The sequence below is a fragment of the Ipomoea nil genome, unplaced genomic scaffold (assembly GCF_001879475.1).
Source record: "Ipomoea nil cultivar Tokyo-kokei standard unplaced genomic scaffold, Asagao_1.1 scaffold1421, whole genome shotgun sequence".
Classification (NCBI taxonomy): domain Eukaryota; kingdom Viridiplantae; phylum Streptophyta; class Magnoliopsida; order Solanales; family Convolvulaceae; genus Ipomoea; species Ipomoea nil.
Window position 1 is genome coordinate 2417501 of NW_017617849.1, and position 12500 is coordinate 2430000.

A 12500-nucleotide genomic window follows, 5' to 3' on the forward strand; every position below is an offset into this window, starting at 1 on the left:
TAGTTGAAGAATCATGGATGATTAACTTGAACAACATATTGTATTATTGTAACAATTGGATGTCGAAGGATCACGAGTAATCAATTTGAAAGTTTAGAATTAAACGTAGCAAAATCACCATACTCGGAGGACCCCATATGATATTATTATCAATTCAATTAATTCCTATAAAATTTAAGACCAAAAAAAAAAGTTAATTAGTATTTCTTAGTAAACTTTTTTTTTTAAAAAAAAGTACTACTGACTCTGTTACAATGCAGTATATGTTCATAACTACTTTTTCAACATACTAAAGCACAATAAATCAATACCGCTTTCACTGAGACACGAACCCACAATTTCCAATATAAGAGAGCAACGTGGTGCTATCAGACTACAAAGTCCTTGGCTTTTAATCAATTTCTTTATTTATATATTTATTTTAATTTCTATTATATTGAACCTTCTTCTAATGTAGACGAACAATTTAGTACAAATTTAGGTGTCAAAGATTGTGTCTAAATTTGATTACCAGTGCAAAACTAGCTGTTGACCGACGTTAATTTTTACAACTATGCCTTAATAAGTTCTACTACATGTACTCTAAATTTTACTCTCTCAATTTTAGTCCTTGATGTGACAGAATAAGCTATTTTTTTCATATGAGTCTCAATATAAGTGTCTACATCAACAAGATTTTGTGTGTTGAAGTAAAATTTGAGAGTAAAAAATGAAAGTACACATTGTATTTTCCTAAAAAGATACTCTATAGTAATTTATTTTTAATCATCAAATTTTACAAAAAATAAGACATAATTAATAACAACATATTAAATCTAAAACGATCATCAAAATTTTATAAAGTAATAATATGACATAATTTTTAATAAAATTAAATTTGCAATTGTTTTCATAGTACACCAAATATAATTTGAAAATTATTTAGAATTGCATAAATGCAAAAGAAAATTAGTGATAAATTAAAATTGCGATAATATAAAAGTAAAACTCACTTCAAAAAAAATAAAAGAGTATTTCATGGATATAAATAACTAAAAACATAAATTTTGTATACCAAGAAAAGTCAGTTACCGTATGAGTTTATACTAGATACTAGATAAACTCTATTTTTGTGTAATAATCTGTAAAACATACAAGTAAAATAGATTACACTAAAAAATATCATATACGATTAATCCAATTAAAAATTTATTGACAAAAATAAAATTCTTAACGTTTTTATACAAAATTTATGCTCTACCCATTCAATTATGGTAAATTATTGTGTGGACCACGAATATCAGGTACATTTTTAATATATTAAAAGTACATTTTTTTTTTTTGTATTGAATGTACATTATATAAAATAATGTACCCTTAGTATATTAAAAATGTATTTTCAAAAAATGTACTTTACGTACATAAATAATGTAACCTTAGTATATTAAAAATGTATTTTTTATTTATGATTTACACAGTTGTGTGGACCATGGTCCATGCAATAATGATTGTTGAATTATCCTTCCGACAAAATAAACAAATCTTGAGACATGAGAATCGGGGATTAAAGACTTAAAAGGTCACATGGTGTTTAAATCTTTTTTCTTATAGGCCGGTGACGACGTGTGGTCACTTTTTTTCCCCTTTTAATAGGATGGTCGACATAGCACTTGTTCTTTTCTTAAATAAAAACAAAAAATTATTTATTGATGAAAGAAGCAATTGGTGCCAATGATATAATGTAAATATGTAGATTGTAGGTTGTAGGTTGTATTTTAATTTGTATAACAAATTTATCAATGTCAACCATAACATTATTTTTAAGGAGAATCATGAGGTAATGAGGTATTTGATTGGTATGAATTAAAATTTAATATAAATAATATAATTTAATAATAAAAAAAGAAACTACATTATTTTGTTGGAAGAAATTACAATTCATAGCTCTTCTCATATGAATCACAAATTGCCTTTATTATTATTATTATTATTATTATTATTATTATTATTATTTGATTGTCATCTCAAAAAAAGACGACCTAACTTCTGTCGTCTATCTAGATCTAGATAGCCATAGCAATCTTAGCTTGTCTCGTCCTTAGATAGAACATGCACAACTACCCATACTTAAATAACACCATATGTGATTTTTCTTTAAATAAAAATTTTTATGATGAGATCCTCCTTTAACATATTGAATATGTCAAATTAAAACCCATTTGCGTTATTTTATTCATCACTATATTATACTATTTGTTAACTTCAACGGTTGGGACTTTTTCTTTTGCCATAAAATAAAGTGAGAGTCATATCCTCGGCCCCTCTCATCATATCAAAATGATAACATTGGTGAATTTAATGAGAAAAAACAAAAAGGATTAATATATAACTTTATTAACTTCCCTTATATATAATATAAATAAATTAAATTTGCCCATACTCAATTGGTCATAGAGTTGAAAGTTGGAAAGAATGATCAGGATTGAGTCTCACCAGCGGCAGACAACCTCCTCTCCAAGTGAGGGGTTCGTGGTGCGTACGTAAAGGTCTAATCTCTGCTACTGAGTTGTCGGGATTGGGGTTGAAACTTTTGAAAAGAATAAACTAGACTTGCCGACTTGGATACTGGTGGCCCGTACTAAATTAATACTGCTGAAACTGAATAACAACCAACCATATATCTCATAAAGAAGCTGAAAACTGAATGCTAAGTCATGCCTCCCAAAATGCTTCTGAAAACGTACCTCACACTTCTCCCTCTCCTGCTCCTCTCCGGCGGCGCGTGTGGTCTCCTCGTCACCGATCGCCCGTTAGGTCTGGTGTCCGACGGGGGAAGTGCGGCCGCCGGTGAATGCAAGCAGACCTACGGCTTCCTGCCCTGCACCAACACCGCTCTCGGCAACATCTTTCTAATCATCGTTTATGGATATCTTATGTACCTCGCCGCCACATACCTCTCCAGCGGCAGCGAGCTCTTGCTTCAGCTTCTCGGCCCCGGTCTCATCGGCGGCCTCTTCCTCCCTATTCTCGGCGCTCTTCCTGATGCTATGCTCATTCTCGGTATACTTTTTCTTCAATTCGAAATGATGCTCCACTAAATTTTGACCTAGTTTAGTCGGTAAATTAGCATTGTTAAATGGAGTTGTGAGTCGGTAAAATCATCATAATTGTGACAATTTCGGTAATATACTTTGGAAAATATTACGTTTAGTCTCATTTTAGAAAATACTCCGTAGCATTTTTATTTGACACGTCAAAAATTAAAATTTAGGGAGTAATAATTTAAACATATACATAATATAGTTTTATTTAAGGGAATACGTTTGAACATTTGAGCTGGAAGCTAATTTATTAATGGTGGTCCTTTTAGATAGAAAAAAAAAAAAAGTTGGATTGGGGTCTGGGGAGTGGGGACCAAAATGAAAATTCAGATCTTCAAGCTAAGATTGTTGCTTCTTGAGGTCATCATCTTTTTTTCTGTTCTTTTCTTTTCTTTTTCTTTTTTAATATAATATTTTTGAGGTGAGAATTGGCTATTGATAAGGTAGATTATAGAATGAAATCTTAAAAGGGAAAAAGTAGAATATTGAGTGGGGAAAACCCGTGATAATTATGTATATGTTTGGTAGAGCTTGTTTTATCATTTGTTTTAAATTAAAATTAAACTATAAGAGTAAAATATGAGATGTTTAAAATAATAGTTTTATTGACTTTTAATTTTATTTTATTTTTTGCAAAATTTTACTTTTTGTCCTTAAATTATACGGTAATTTTAAAATTCGTCCATACTCGTTGGTTGTGTTCACTTTTTTTTTTTGTCCTTGAGATATAATTGACATTGCAAATGTCGTCCTTTTTTTAACAAAATATTAGGGATGAAATTTGCAACGTCAATTGTACATTATAGCTTAGGGACAACGGGATGAGAAGTGAGTACGACTTGTTAGAAAAAATATAAAATTTGCAACAGCAGTTATACCTTGGGGAAAAGAAGTGAGCACGATCGACAAGTAGGGACAAATCCTACAATTACCTGTAATTTAAGGACGAAAAATGCAATTTTTTTTTTATTCTTATTAATTTACAAAAAAAAAAAAACAAAAAAAAAAAAAAAAAAAACAAACAAAAACAAAACAAAACAAAAAAAACAACACCATTTAACTTTCATTAATCAAAACTCTAATATTTCCGTTTATCTTTTTATGCCTTTTTACATTATGAGCTTATTCAATACTTTAATTTAAGTGGTTAGCTTATTAGCTACTAGCTTTTCGACTATCAATTTTTAGTTAGGTGTGCCAAATAGACCCCTTTGAAATAGTGTGTTCCCTTCCAATCAAGGTCCTAGGAGCTCAAAATAGTTTATATTCAAGTTCTTTCTATCATTCATTTTGTTTTCATCTAGGTAACAAGATTTACTTTTTGACTATATCTGAGAATGGTAGATGTATATTATATTCCTCCTTGTATGTGTTTCAGTGTCTGGGCTATCTGGGAGTGTAGTGGAAGCTCAGAGCCAGGTCTCTGTTGGAATGGGGTTGCTAGCTGGGTCCACAGTGATGCTTCTCACTGTGATTTGGGGGACCTGCGTGCTTGTTGGCAAATGTGACATTCAAAATTCTGTTGCTGTAGACTTGAGGGACACTAAAGGTTACAGCTTCACTGGTGAGCTCCTCATGCCTGTTGTGTCTATTCAGACTACTCTCTGATACCAAATTGAAGCATGTGTTCCATCTCAGCTATAATACTGAGCTAATAGTTGGATTGCACATTTATGTTTATATATTATATATATGATCATCAACAGTTGGGTCTATGCAGGCTCTGGTGTTACTACTGATGTCTGGACAAGATATGCTGCAATGATCATGGCTGTATCAGTAATCCCGTTTGTCGTTGTTCAATTGCCACAGCTCCTCCATTCGTCTTCAGGAAGGCACTTGACGGTCTTGATAGCTCTCGTCCTTTCGCTTTCACTTCTGATTTCATACTGCCTTTATCAGGTTGCTAGTGATTGAATGATTTTGCATGTTTTCGAGCCAAAATCTAAAGCTCTGTCACCCCTTTCTTGCTCGATCTTCTGCTTAGCTACTGTTTTTGATTGCTAATTCAGGTCTTTCAACCATGGATACAAGCCAGACGGCTTGCTTATTCGAAGCATAAACACGTTATATCAGGGGTTTTGAAACAATTGAAAATGCATGCTTTGGGAAGGCTTTCCACAGATCAGGGAACACCTAATATAGAAGTTCTGCAAAAGTAAGCTTCTAACCCATCCACACTCACATTTTGTTGATATATTGATATATTTATTTACGAGGAAAAAATAAACAATTATGATAGGCTGTTCAAAAGAGTTGATGCAAATGGAGATGGCCATCTCTCACAATCTGAATTAAAAGCCTTAGTTGTTGGAATCACTCTTGATGGGGTAAACCTAGATGAAAACGATGCGGTAGAGAAAGTTATGAAGGATTTTGATACCTCTAATGATGGTAAAGTTGATTTTGAGGAATTCGTTGCTGGAGTAGATAAATGGCTTGATGAGTTTTATGGTCCCAGAGTTTGCCCCGAATCAATCTCAGATTTCGAACATTTCCAAGAGGTATGTTGTTGTTGTTGAGGAGCATATATATAATATATAAACATTAATGTGCAATCCAACTATCAGTAAAAATGTACTTGCAGCAAACAAAGAGAGAGCATTATCTTTTAGGGGATCAAAGTGATGAGGCTACTGAAGGTGCTGAAAATCCCAAATGGACCTCAATCAAGGCAGCCTCACTCTTACTACTGGGGACTGCCATTGCAGCTGCATTTGCAGATCCTCTGGTGGATGCCGTTGACAACTTCTCCACCGCCACGAAGATCCCCGCCTTCTTCATCTCATTCGTCGTGCTCCCATTGGCAACCAACTCTAGCGAGGCCGTCTCAGCAATCATCTTTGCTAGCCGGAAAAAACTCAGAACAGCTTCATTAACATTCTCCGAGGTACTAGTGAATGGCCAAGTCCAGCACCTTGAAAGTTGCGCATTCGCTACTAGCTATAGCTTAACGGTTTGTCTGTGTACTAATGTAATCTTTTGTTGTTGCAGATATATGGAGCAGTGACTATGAACAATGTTCTTTGTCTGTCAGTGTTCCTTGGACTTGTTTATGCGAGAGGATTAAGGTGGGACTTCTCATCGGAAGTGCTGGTTATCCTCATTGTCTGCATTGTGATGGGTGTCTTTGGAGGCACGCGCTCTACATTTCCACTCTGGACTTCCTTATTAGCATTTCTTCTTTATCCTTTCTCTCTTGCTTTGGTATATGTCCTAGATTTCAAATGCGGTTGGTCATAGACTCATAGCTATATACTCTTAGAGACCGTTTCACCGTTTGATTAACCTCACATTACTTTAGAAAATGTTAGATTTCTGTATTAGTTAAAACTGATGTATGTATTTTATGTAATATAAATATATTTGGTTGAGAAGTTACCTTTTATGTTATAATAACATAGTTGAAATGTTATTTTTAAAAAAAATTAATACTTTTGATCCTTGATTCTAATTTTAATCTCTCAATTATGACAGTTTTACACTTTCCCTTTTTAAGTTAAAACTCATCAAATATGTTCTCTAACACTGATCAGATAACAACAATTCATATAGACTGTCTTCAAATAAATATTTGAAATTTGAAACAATAGACTGATCCAACCACTCTTCAAATACACCTTTAACTATATTGCAACAACTAGACCTCCTCCCTTTTTTATAGAGGCTAATTTACAGTACTAAAATAACTATATCATAAGATATAACTTTTAGAATGGAATAAAGAACGTGATAAAGTAATTAGTCATCTCTATTACAAATTAATCTCACATAATATCATAAAAATTTGTGTACATCTAGCATTATTTAAGCAAAAATCACATTTAAACTAATCAAATATTCTATTATTTTAATACATTAAATGAGAATCAATTAAAATTGGTTAGATTTGATTCAAATCTATTGTTTTTGTAAGAGATGCAAATTACCCCAATCCTCTGATTGCTTATTCTGATCTATACTTGAGAAAACAAAAATATTTTATACCAAATAAGACAATATAGTAAATATACATCCTTCCTAATAAAATTACTTGTAACTTCAAAAGTCAAAACTTTATTTTAGTAAGAGTTTTGAGGCCAAAACTCTCCATCACGTCAAGAACAATTTCAATAAAGTTATATAGGGGTGATTGGTAAATAAGTGTTAGCTGATTAAATTAGTGAATTTGATTATTTGATAGCATTAGCTGATTGTAAAAAAATATTTGGTAAATTAGCTGATAATTGATTACATGCAAATTTACTTTTTTCAAAAAACTGATCAAAAAAACTACTTTGATCATCTTTTTAAATTTTAACATTTTGAAACAATAAGTTATTACAAACCCCCCGAATGAGAAGACGATGTAATTGGATTGAGTTCACAAACCCCCCGAATGAGGTTTTGAGCTATCTCCAAGCTGACGCTGCGAAGAGCTGCCTTACCAATGAGGCAATGAGAGCCAGGAATTAGCCTAGCTGGGTTCTCCCCTCCCCACCTTTTCAAAAAAATAAGTTATTACAAAAATCTAATTAATCAAACATTCATGAATTTTTAACTGAGACTCAATTGGATTGGGAATATAAGCACCAGAAATATAACCCCCAACAACATTATCATCTAAACCACAACATAAACAATTTTTAATATTTAAAACTGTGTATCTGATTGATGTTGAAAAATCCCCTAAAACATAATTCTGGAAAAAGAAAATCAAACATTCTTATCTCTAAATCCAGGATTAGGTATAAATCATACTTTATTACTTCCCTGTAAACTTTAACAAGAGATATATATGTATTAAAAAAGAAGGAACATTATCTGCCGTGTAAGAGGTAATTATCATCTCAAGCAATGAACAATTCAACTATTACACATGGAAACTATGAATATGACCACAAGAGATGAGCTATACTGCTACAACTTCAGATTAAGATCAACACCTTCACTGGATTCACCCTCATGGCTGCTGCTTTTAGGGCTATCTTCTTGCCCGGTTTGCAGGCTAGGTGACGGGAAGAAGCTGAAGACGTGAGGTTGATCTGATCCCGCACTCACCCTGGATCGTTGAATAAGCTCTTCTGCACATCCCTGCAGATTTTCAAAGAACCAGAAGTCATTCCAAATGAATTGGGAAAACCAGCATTCACTATCCGAGGATATGACCCTAGCCAGCAAAGGACCAGTAAACCAGTCTAAGTTACCCATAACTAGCTGGCTCAAACCAGGCCAAGAAGGCCAATAGACCGCTCCCACTGGGAGTTGAACTTGTAACCTTATGGATGCGTTGCTAACCTGACTGGATGAGTCTTGATTATGGGGATATGAATTTCTGGAACGGAAATGGTATCTTGGATCTGAGCGTGGCAAAGATACTGATGGAGGGGCTAATGAGAGAAAATCTGCGCCACTTCCATTGGTAAAACTTCCTGGGTTGGATTCAGATAGCGCTTTCATGTTTGCAGGGCATTCTCTGAAAAAGATGCAGAAAGGCACTTGATCACCATGCATTCAACAATATCTCTGTGAAATTCAGGGTTCGATATAGCACCTTGTAGGTAGATTTCGAGATTCTACATTAGCCGGGCAATCCATGCAGCACGAAGCCAATTCATTCGTTCTAGACATGGAAAGATCATAGCCAGGAGGAAATTTGCGATGAAATACAGGGATGGGTGGATAATCTGAAGAGAAGGGACGCGCTCTCTTATTGCCAACCATCTACACTAAATCGGTAACAAACAGAAAATGCCATTACCCAAATAAGATCATAACATAAACCCATGAATAATAGCATCAGAAGACACACCAAATTATCTTATTCTGAAATTTTAAGGATCAGAATACAGATGAAACCACCAACTCATAACCTACTAAAGACTAAATAACAACAATATTTTTGTGTAACTACGATCCAGATAACTAAATATATGTGTCATCATATTCATATTCATAGAGAACACAATTCCTTAACTTGAGTTTACAGACAACTAGGCAAGTTGATTTCAGTATAGTGGATGAGCAAACAAAATGCAGGCAATAGAACTACCTTGACTTCCTCGGGCCACAGAGGTGCATAATTTTTCCCGTTGTAATTTTGGTTTGAAGGGGGCTCCATCAAGAATTCTAAAACAGATGATGATGATGACGACGAGGATGATGAGATCCCCGTTGAGACATTCACCTGCAATTTCAAGAACTAATTAGATTCCCTTCACATAGAAACTACAAAGCACTAATTTAGTTGGCTAACCATTGATGAAGAAACAGACTGCTCGTGTCGCTCTGATCTTTGCAACATGCTAGGGAGAGGCAAAATTGGCGAGTGTGGTTCAATGGGGAATTTCATACTAGGCCTAAACTCGACGACACCTTGGTGATGATTCTCTCCTTCAAGATTATCATCCCCGTTCCACAATTTAGGCCAATGGCCATGGCCCGGAACCATTATACCTGACCAACTCCTCTCAACCACACCCACACTCAACATTTTTGACAACGACAATGGCACAACGGGGCTCGGATGCATAGCATTGATCTTGGGTATATGTGGGGGTGGGATTGATCGAAAGGCGGGCCTCGGTGAGGTGAGATCTATGGGTGGTGGGAGGGGAATGGAAGGGGAAGATAGGTGAGGCCTAAAAGCGGGCGACACAATACTAGGTAATTGTTGTTGTATTTGCAAACATGTTGAGGAATTGGTCTGGGAAACTGTTGGGAATGAAGACAAAACAGTAGCAGAAAGTAAAGTTGCATCTTTCTTATGCTGTTCCTCTAATCTAATCCTCTCAAGCTGAGCAACACCCAGCCCCCTTTGTGGGACTCTTTTCTGCTTCAACCTTTTGGAAGATCTACCAAAACCACCACATTCCAACCCCCTATCATCACTGCTACTATTACTACACCTTTGCCCATGTTCTTCTTGAGCCATTGCCATCAATTCTCAAAGCCAAAAGGGCACCTTTATACATACACAAAATCTTGAAAATTCACCAAAAGGGGATTTCATACAGACACCAAATCCACCCACCGCATCACCATTATATCCCTGAGCTACACAAAATCTTGAAAATTTATACACAATATATGGTGGTTGAAGAAAAAGGAGTAAAAATTGGGAAATGGAGAATCAAGAAAGCACCCATCAAGGAAAAATGCAAAATCCCACGTCCCTATTCAGCATCTATAGACGATCGCATAATATCTCACAGCTGATGGAGCAAAGATCAGCAACTTTTATGGTAAGAAATACAACCCAAAATCCAGCAAAGATGGTAACTTTACGATATTTCTTCACACAGGGAGAGATAAAGCTTTCAACTTTGCACTCAGATTTCCCTTTTTTTTCTTTTTTCCTGTGAAACACAGTTGTTAGGGAGCTGTCAAATACACATATTAGATCAGATGAAAAAGGGGAAAGTTCAAATATAAAACACAAAGTTTAGAAGAAAAAATAGTGTGAAAATTGAAGATATAAATGGAAATCTAAAGCAGCCTAATAAAACGGTCTCTCTCCCAATTTTTTCTCCCTCAATTTTCTCGCCAAAACCCTCGCTCGTCGCTCCACTCTTCCTTTTCGTCTTCTCTTTCCTAGACCGACTCTCCCGTCCTCCCCCTGATTTTCTTTGCTTTGCTTTTCTTGATTTAGGTATACGATGATGAAGATGACAATGAGACAATCTATGTATGATCTGTTCCCACACTGTACTAATCTTAATTAGTGGAGTGAATCCTTTTTCAGCTTTTGCCATCTGTGACTGTGACTCCTATTATCTGCATGGATTCATTACCAGTTATAGTAGCACATTTTCATCTTTTTGTGGGAAAAAGACACATGGATTAAATAGATGAAAATGGTGTTTTATACTAAAATTTGCACAATATCAACGATTAAAATCCGCTGTGAGTTTTGGGTCGGCCTAATAAAACATTAGTTTTCTCTCATCTTAGCATCAACATATCTACAGGTAACAAACTTAGGATTGTTCTGTTCAGTTGAGATTCATGTAAACAGGTTTGCTATTGGGAGTGAAAATTCATATGCGAAGAAGGCTCAAGACCTGGTGTGAACGCCATGGAATTTGTATTATTGCTGTATTGCGAATGGGTCATCTTACTTTAGATATTAAAATTACTTATGCTTAACAACAAGGTCCCGTAGCTCAGTTGGTTAGAGCGTTGGTCTTATGAGCCGAAGGTCGCGGGTTCGAGCCCCGCCGGGACCATTTTAAGTGGCCATTTTCAAATTTCCTCCCATGCTCTCTTATGGACTAAGGACGCGAGCTTATTGGGCCTTGCTGGGCTGGGTTTTTAACAACAAGATCTGTATTCATGGGAAATACATGATTTTGTATAGTATCAAATAATATATTTTTTTTTAGGAAACAAAAGATATATTTTTAATATTAAAAATATATCTTTGTATTAATGGCCCACACAGCTATGAGAATCGACATAAAAATTTACTTTAATAATGAGGTCCCGTTGGTCAGTTGGTTAGAGATGTACTACAACCTCGACTTTTTTAACTGTAATTAAATTACAATAGTACTTTAATGTTGTTGTAAGTATATAAATTAAAATGAAACTAAATAATGAAAGAGATTGATATGAATCATAATGGAGTTTGCCGTCTACAATTATTAACAGGAAAAAAAAAATCAAACGATGTCATTTTTCTACATGATCTATGTTGCTACGTAGACAATGATCCACAATAAATTTACCAAATTATCCCTTTTTTTAAGTAAAACCATATTATATACACACCAAATATAACCTTTGGCACTTGGCACTTAGACATCATAAAAGGCCATCAAAACCTGGCGCTTAGCAATTATAAAAGGCCAAGCCATCCCCATAGTGGATTAGTGGTGTGACTGGTGTCCTTAATCACAACGGTTAAAAAAAAGTATCAAATTATCCGAATAATTCAATTTTAGTTAACTTACAACTTACAAGTAATTAATGAATATATACAATAATATGTGATTTATTTCAAATTATATAATTTTGAATAATATTTATAATTATTATTTAAAAAAACACGTGAATAAAAGTATGAATAATATGATATTATAATAAATTAAATGAGTTAATTGATGTGTCGAATGAAAAATCGAGGAGCGTTATGCCATGGAACCGTGTTCACCATTCATGGTGAACACGGTTCCAACGGTGTTAGTACACCGTTATCTTCTTCTTTTTTTTTCTTAATTAATTGCGTGACTTTTCTTTTTCATTTTCACATTTTGCGGTTTCACTTTAATTTGAGGTGAACAATGATTTCGGACATTCATAAATTATGAATTCATGCCTGAACATTCACTTTGGAACCATGCCTACACATTCCCGTCCGAAATCACGGACATTCATAAATTATGAATTCATGCCTGCACATTCACTTTGGAACCATGCCTACACATTCACTTTGGAACC

At 34.6% G+C, this 12500-nt stretch overlaps 2 protein-coding genes and 1 non-coding gene across 3 annotated transcripts; 2 read left to right on the forward strand and 1 right to left on the reverse strand.

Annotated features, from left to right (window-relative positions):
• The first annotated feature begins 2653 nt into the window (after positions 1–2653).
• On the forward strand, positions 2654–6468 carry LOC109187223. Its single transcript, XM_019337368.1, has 7 exons — positions 2654–3039; positions 4459–4644; positions 4801–4982; positions 5093–5238; positions 5323–5584; positions 5668–5970; positions 6075–6468. The coding sequence occupies exons 1-7, from the start codon at positions 2694–2696 to the stop codon at positions 6321–6323; spliced, it is 1674 nt and encodes a 557-aa protein (XP_019192913.1). The 5' UTR covers positions 2654–2693; the 3' UTR covers positions 6324–6468.
• A 1365-nt stretch (positions 6469–7833) lies between these two features.
• LOC109187311 lies at positions 7834–10715 on the reverse strand. The gene is made up of 5 exons (XM_019337490.1): positions 9316–10715; positions 9112–9246; positions 8614–8783; positions 8358–8535; positions 7834–8153 (listed from the first exon to the last, which is right to left on the reverse strand). Exons 1-5 carry the CDS (start codon positions 9997–9999, stop codon positions 7980–7982), a joined length of 1341 nt encoding a protein of 446 aa, XP_019193035.1. The 5' UTR covers positions 10000–10715; the 3' UTR covers positions 7834–7979.
• A 498-nt stretch (positions 10716–11213) lies between these two features.
• TRNAI-UAU lies at positions 11214–11287 on the forward strand. Its single transcript has one exon. It is a non-coding gene; the product is annotated as a tRNA-Ile (tRNA).
• The last annotated feature ends 1213 nt before the right edge of the window (positions 11288–12500 follow it).

Excerpts from the sequence above, each read along its gene's own strand:
- LOC109187223 (XM_019337368.1), top strand. The coding sequence starts at position 2,694 with ATGCCTCCCAAAATGCTTCTGAAAACGTACCTCACACTTCTCCCTCTC. Across the intron at positions 3,040-4,458 it reads TGATGCTATGCTCATTCTCG|TGTCTGGGCTATCTGGGAGT; the intron begins GTATACTTTTTC and ends TATGTGTTTCAG. Across the intron at positions 5,239-5,322 it reads AATATAGAAGTTCTGCAAAA|GCTGTTCAAAAGAGTTGATG; the intron begins GTAAGCTTCTAA and ends CAATTATGATAG.
- LOC109187311 (XM_019337490.1), bottom strand. The coding sequence starts at position 9,999 with ATGGCAATGGCTCAAGAAGAACATGGGCAAAGGTGTAGTAATAGTAGC. Across the intron at positions 8,784-9,111 it reads TGTGGCCCGAGGAAGTCAAG|ATGGTTGGCAATAAGAGAGC; the intron begins GTAGTTCTATTG and ends GATTTAGTGTAG. Across the intron at positions 8,536-8,613 it reads TCTCGAAATCTACCTACAAG|AGAATGCCCTGCAAACATGA; the intron begins GTGCTATATCGA and ends CATCTTTTTCAG.